Raw genomic sequence first — 6,904 nt, 5'->3', positions numbered from 1 at the left:
ACACCGACGCTCAATATCTTCCTCATAAATATCGGCTTGGCTTATTGCATTTCTCAGCGGTCGGCATCACAGCTCTGCTAATTGTTCGCCGTGATTTTAGACCTCACGATAGCGTTTAATTTTTTTCCAAAATTGAGAATATAAAAAACTACTTAACCGATTTTGATGCCCCACGAACTTCTATTGACAGATCCTACTTATACTTACTTTAAAATTCAATAAATTAGACCAACGGTTTGAATGTGATCGCCTTACATCTTACTCGTACATACATACATACCTACAAAAAATGTGTTTTAGCTCCAAAGTGATTGGAAAAGACAGGGCGAAGTATTTATCAACTAGAGGCCGCCCGCGACTTCGTCCGCATGGAAATCCTATCAATCCCGCAGGAACTCCGGGATAAAAAGTAGCCTATATGTTATTCTGGGTCTTTAGCTACCTTCATATCTACCAAATTTCATCATAACCGCTTCAGTAGTTTTTGCGTGAAAGAGTAACAAACATACATACCGACATACAAACTTTCGCATTTATAATATTAGTAGGATAACACCCGGCACCCTTTAGCTCAACTCTTTGTGTTTATTTACGTTGACAAGAAATAAGTTTAGTCTTATCCTGTTCGCATTCACGATCAATTGATAAGGTGTATCATGTCTCTCCAACACTGAGGTCAAGCGAAAGTGAGAGATGTTCTAAATCGGTTTGTGATAAGATAAAGAGTTTTACATACATATCACGTCTTTTACGGAGTAAACAGCCCACAATCTCGGTAAGACTGAAGGCCACGCTCAGCTGTATGGCTCAATGATAGAATTAAGTTTCCATCGCCTTAAGAAGAATCCCAAATTCACAAGTTCTTCCTCCGATCGACTTTTACAACCACACAGAGAAGCAGCTGGCAAATGGTGCTAAACATCATAATCTGTTACTAGCTGTGCCCGCGACTCGTCCGCGTGTAATAGTTATTTTGGGCATTATTGAAGCCCTGAAGGATGAATAATTTCCCCCGTTTTTCACATTTTCCATTATTTCTTTGCTTCTTATAGTTGCAGCGTGATGTTATATAGCCTTAATCCTTCCTCGATAAATGGTCTATTCAATGCAAAACGAATTTTTCAATTCGAACCAGCTGTTCCTGAGATTAGCGCGTTCAAACAAATAAACAAATTCTTCAGCTTTATAATATTAGTACCTATAGATTATTAATGCCAAAAAAAACTCATTTCTTTATACAATCACCTATACATTTTATTGCACCATAATCATAAAACATACAAATTTTTCTAGTTCTTATTATCAGTTTTATTAGAACAAGGGTTATTTCGTGTTAAAATTCAGACAACGGATATTCTTTGTAAGTACATAGTTTCTTTAAAAAAATCAAATTCATACAATGATTCTGCTAGGGTTAGACCCAGCTGCATTTTCTTTTCTCAGAAGGAGTCCGTGGCAACAAAGATCGTGAATGTGGTAAGTCAGGTTTTTACACGATGCGACTCCCGTCTGACCTACACAACCTAACAATCTTGGTTACATCCAGTTGCCTGAATCTGTGGGACAATCCTGACAATGTTTTCACCGTCGAAGCATACGTTATGAACGTGACCCTGCGACCGTGGTAGAATTCAAACCCGTGCACTTTGTATAGTCTGATAACTTAATCGCTCGCCTGCCGACGCCCGAGTTAAGTTCATACCATCTGCAAGGAATATTCGTGATGATGTGTCTTCAAATGACCTTTCAAGCTACACTTCTGCACAAACGCTTGCCCGCACACCGCACACGCGAACCGCCTATCATTATTATGTATCCGCATATGTTCCTTCAACGTTTTCTTCCTAGCGTAGGACTTCTTACACACAGAACACTCAAATATCCTTTCACCGTTATGCTTGACCATGTGCACTCTCAACTCGTTATTAGTGAAACACTTATACGAACACAATTCACACTGATAATCCCGTTCCTCCAAGTGGTCCCGTTTCAAATGTCTGGACAGAGTGTACCGTCTCTCGAAGGACTTGTCGCATACGTTACACTTGTACAGTAATGGGGCGACTCCGTGCACTTCGACCATATGCTTCTGTCTTCTGAAGTATTCGTTGAACCGTTCCGGGCATTTCGCACACTTGAACCGCTTCAACAGCTTGTGCACGGCATCAACATGGTTCTTATGTTTCTGTTGACTGGAGAAAACCTTTTTACACACCTCGCAAGGAAAGTTACCAGCCGCATGCATACTCTTCCCGTGAACTTTCAAACGGTATTTCGTTATGAAACCTGTACCACACTCGTGACAAACGTAGTTCCTGTAATGTGTATTCATATGCCTCTCTATGGCACCGAAAGTCTCAAAGTTGAATCCGCAGGCTTGGCATTCGTAGATGTGGTCATTAGACAACTTGAAGGGTATGACTCTATCGGTGTAATCGGTGAAAATTTTCTTATTGTGGACTTTGATGAGATGTGATTTCAGCTCGTTCAAGTTTGGCAGGTCAGTGTTGCAGATGGTGCATTTAAGATCCGTCACGTCTGCGTATACGACCATGCACTCTGCTCCGTAGCGGTTCAGGATCTTGTTAACGTCATCTTTTTCGTGGCCCAGTGTGTGATCTCTCAATTTGTCTACGGTTTCGAAGATGCTGCTGCAGTAGAAGCAGGGGAAGCCCGACCTGTTTTTGCTTCGGAAGGGCATGATGTTGGAGCACTGGATGAGGGTGGTGGCATTGGTTATGTGCACCATTTTCTCGGTGAGCAACGTTGAAGGTTTCATCTTCTTGGGCTTGTTTTTAACCAGTGATGTCAACACACTCGGATGTATCACGGCATCTGAAATATATATTGCATTTCATATAGTTCTCAGTGTGACCTGTATGAAGCGCCTTTACACTTATATACATATGGTCACGTCTATATTCCTTGCGGGGTAGACAGAGCCAACAGTCTTGAAAAGACTGAAGGGCCACTATCAGCTATTTGGCTTAATGATAGAATTGAGATTCAAATAGTGACAGGTTGCTAGCCCATCGCCTAAAAAAGAATCCCAAGTTTGTCTATCCGTCTGTGCCTATCCGTTAGTAGCCTTTTACGACATCCATGGGAAAGAGATGGAGTGTTCCTATTATTTTTTGTATTGATGCCGGGAACCACACGGCACTGCCTGCCTTTACACTTAGGTTTCAGAAATTAAAGCGACTTCAAAAAAGGAGGATATAGGTTGGAGGCGGTTTTCTTTTTAGAATAGATATCCTATCGTATTATTGAATGCACTCTGGTACGCAATTGTTCCAATAGACCAGAGGCTTCGGTTAGTCTGGGGTTCATTTTAAGACCACGATCCTGAATCCTGATAATTTCCGAGGTCAAATATAGAAAGTCAAACGATAAACCAGCAAGTCTAGTTACGGCTACGTGAACAAAATGGCAAACCTTTCATGGCGTCCAAACGCCTGACGAAGTCCGGGCATATCTGGTACAAAGAGTTGCGCGTGGGCAGCGGCTTGACGTCCAGACTAGAGTACCTGGCTAGGAACTCCGCTTCTCCCTCCACCAAATCTGTGTCGATCCCTGTATCTGTAAAACGAAATGTATTGTTCCTCAGTATATTTCATCGGGAAGGAATTTCTCTTAGCTGTATCCGCGACTTCGTTTCAATGTTTTATTGTGCCGTGTGGTTCCCGGCACCAATACAAAAAAGAATAGGACCACTCCATCTCTTTCCCATGGATGTCGTAAAAGGCGACTAAGAGATAGGCTTACAAACTTGAGATTCTTTTTTAGGCGATAGGCTAGCAACTTGTCACTATTCGAATCTCAATTCTATCTTAAAGCCAAATAGCTGAACGTGGCCTATCAGTCCGCTCAGGACTGTTGGCTCTGTCTACCCCGCAAGGGATATAGACGTGATTATATGTATGTATGTATGTATGTATGTTTTATTTTGCAACTTTTATTTGCGACATACAGCTGAACGGCTGGTCTCTCAGTCTTTTCGAGACTTTTGGCTCTGTCTGCCCCGCAGGACTATATATGTATACGTGACTATATATATATTTTATCTATATATGTATTTTACTACAACCAATTCGAAATAAATAAATATATATAACGGACAGAATAGACAGATTAAGTTAGCCACAAAGTAAGTTCAAGACGTGTGATAATTGACTAACTCAATGATACTATATTTTATAATAAATACATATAAAGATAAACATTCAAGAAAAAGCCAATCAGAGAAAGTAAATTTCTCGTCATTACCTGATCGGGACTTGCAGTGTAAATCATATTGTATTTTCGCTATACCCTACGGGGCTCATCTTGTACCTGTTATTAAAACAGTGACTGTATTTATATGTGCTTAGTCAACCTGCTTAGTGTCCCAATCGTTCTGCGTAACCCACTGACCTAGATGCCCTTCATCGTGGAAGTCTTCCTCATAATCATCATGTTCATATTCTTCCTCCTTCAACTCCAGCTTAATGTGGAGATCGTGCTGCGCTGTGAGCTCAGGAGCTGGTGGAACTATAAGAGAAAAAGAAATAAGTTATTCATTGGTGAACTTTTGAAATAGATTTATTTTTAAATTGGACACATGGTATCACTTAACCAAACCAACCAACCAACCAAAGTGTATGTGGTGAAGAAGCTATGGAAAAAATTACACTGTAGCGTTTAAACCAGACCTCAATTTACAAATACAGTTCTGAAATCTAAATTGTAGACAAATGCAATGTGCATTTGTTCATGATTTAAAAAAGAAGAGAAGAAAAAAATTTAGAGAGTTAAAAAAAGAAATAATAAGTATAGAATTAATGATAGGCTAGGTAAATCACATACACTACTTTTCCTCAAAAAATTACCTCTGAAACAGGAAATAATAAATTTTCTGTTAACCTGGCAAAAGATAGTTAAATCTTCATCTTCCTCCTACCTTTAGTCCCAATGGCATCCCCACAACTTTGGAGAGGAACCCGGCATAAGCCCTTGACCATGGATCCAGGATTGGGTGAGTCAGGTTTTACACTATATAGTTAAGTAAGTACCATTAACAAAAAAGGTTTCCTTTTCATCTGTGCTGTTGATGCAGCTAAGCAGCTGTTTTTCTGTCGCAACCACCATCATGCGGAAACTGCTTGCTTCTCGCAATCTCTGTATGCATGATGAGCAAATGAGATGCGACAGATTTGGGTCTGTTGATAGCTGCAAGACAATATACATTCTGATATAATAAAAAGAAAAGACTTGTAGTTTTGTTTGTATTGAATAAATTAAGTTTTGACATTTTCCCTTTTTATTTTTTTGTGAAATGGGATAGCAATAGGTTTTCACACTATAAAAACGGTGTTGCATGTGCCATTCTATAGGGGCAGGAGTGACAAAGGCTATATCGAAGAAAAGCTGGAAATTAATAAAATGAATAGGAGGCATGATAGGCTAGCAAGCTGTCACTATCTGAATCTGATTCCATCATTAAGCCATACAGCTGTGAGTGGTCTTTTAGTATTTTTGAGAAAAGAATCAATACGTCTTATTTATATACAGTTGTAAATGTACAAATATGCATAATGTGCCTATTTCTTTAGTCGCCTTTTAAGCCATGGGAAAGAGATAAGAGTGTAAAGTCCCGGGATCCAGACGGTTATACAAATAGTATAAATAACAATTAGATTACACTTGAAAATTGCATTTTAACTTACAAATAGATTAAAGCATTCCATGAATAGATCATAATAGACTTCTCGGATCCCATTCATATAGTATTCCTTCGTTAGTTCCCTATGATTTCCTTTCGCAGAACAACAGCGACACAAACCATAATTCTTTTTGCTACTCATATTGTGTTGAATTACACTGTCTGAACGCAATTTAAAGTTATACAAATTTAGGTCATTATTTGTGTTCAACCTTTTAAATATTAACAATTGGTAATCTACATACACAATTCATGTTTTTCTTGTAATTTCATTTCAAAAATTATCATTAAATCAATGAATTTACAATCAACCGAAAAAAATCCGAGAAAAAAACAGTGATACGATGCGATAGAGGAAGGCAGTGTTAACAACTTTTACCAAAATTTTCCCCGCAACTAAACACAAAACTGTCAGCCAACTTGAAAATGGTCTCTCGTCGCCGTCGCGTCGTCGCTTCCTTTGATTGACATTAATTATGTCGCCACAAGCTTTTACTTATTATTTAAGTAACACCAATATTATAATTAAATCAAATTAAAACTACTTATAAAAAGAAAGAAAAAGATACTTACAAACGAATTAATTTAAAACTAAAACTACTTATAAAAAGAAAAAAAAAACATGACTACAAACTAAAATTTAATTTATAAATTGTACAGTCCCTGCATAGCATCAACATGCGGGAGTGTGCCTAGAAGGCTGGCAGCATTGCCAATTTGAATGGCAATGCTGATTCTCTGAGCCAGATAATTTCCAGCCCTCCGGTCACGAGATACCTCAATCAGCTTTTTCGACAATTGTCGGAAAAGCTGATGGGCAGATGGGCCCCACGGTCCCAGAGTTTCTACCCCCGAAGGTTCAAAAGTATAGGTTGTAGAATAACTAACCATTTCTCAGTAAATATGGCTTTATTCAATAAAATTATACAGTATGACTTTGAACATGTGACAGAACTGAAATGTTCGTTTTATGATAAAAGGTGTCAAAGCTAATGTGGAGGTTGCATATCACCACATTCTCCCCAGGTTTTAAGAAAGATCGTAATCTTGAAGATGAGACGGTGGACGTCGGTCTCTAGTAGAACGTCGCAGTTCAGGGTTTTGTGTTGTAGTAGCATCTGTAGTCAAATTAACTGGTTCCTGTTCTTCAGTTGTTGTCTCTTCGTTTGACTCTGCTGAATCCCAATTACACATACATACTGT

The 6,904-nt window shown here is 38.9% G+C and overlaps 1 protein-coding gene across 1 annotated transcript; it reads right to left on the bottom strand.

Moving 5' to 3' along the window:
* Positions 1-1,248: 1,248 nt before the first annotated feature.
* LOC106130078 (zinc finger protein 100) lies at positions 1,249-6,058 on the bottom strand. The gene is made up of 5 exons (XM_013328840.2): positions 5,706-6,058; positions 5,052-5,208; positions 4,414-4,530; positions 3,436-3,579; positions 1,249-2,835 (listed from the first exon to the last, which is right to left on the bottom strand). Exons 1-5 carry the CDS (start codon positions 5,841-5,843, stop codon positions 1,697-1,699), a joined length of 1,695 nt encoding a protein of 564 aa, XP_013184294.2. The 5' UTR covers positions 5,844-6,058; the 3' UTR covers positions 1,249-1,696.
* Positions 6,059-6,904: the final 846 nt, after the last annotated feature.

Source organism: Amyelois transitella, chromosome 31 (genome assembly GCF_032362555.1).
Source record: "Amyelois transitella isolate CPQ chromosome 31, ilAmyTran1.1, whole genome shotgun sequence".
In the NCBI taxonomy this organism is placed as follows: Eukaryota; Metazoa; Arthropoda; class Insecta; order Lepidoptera; family Pyralidae; genus Amyelois; species Amyelois transitella.
Note: the sequence above shows the minus strand (reverse complement) of the source record. Positions and strands in the feature narration are given on the sequence as shown.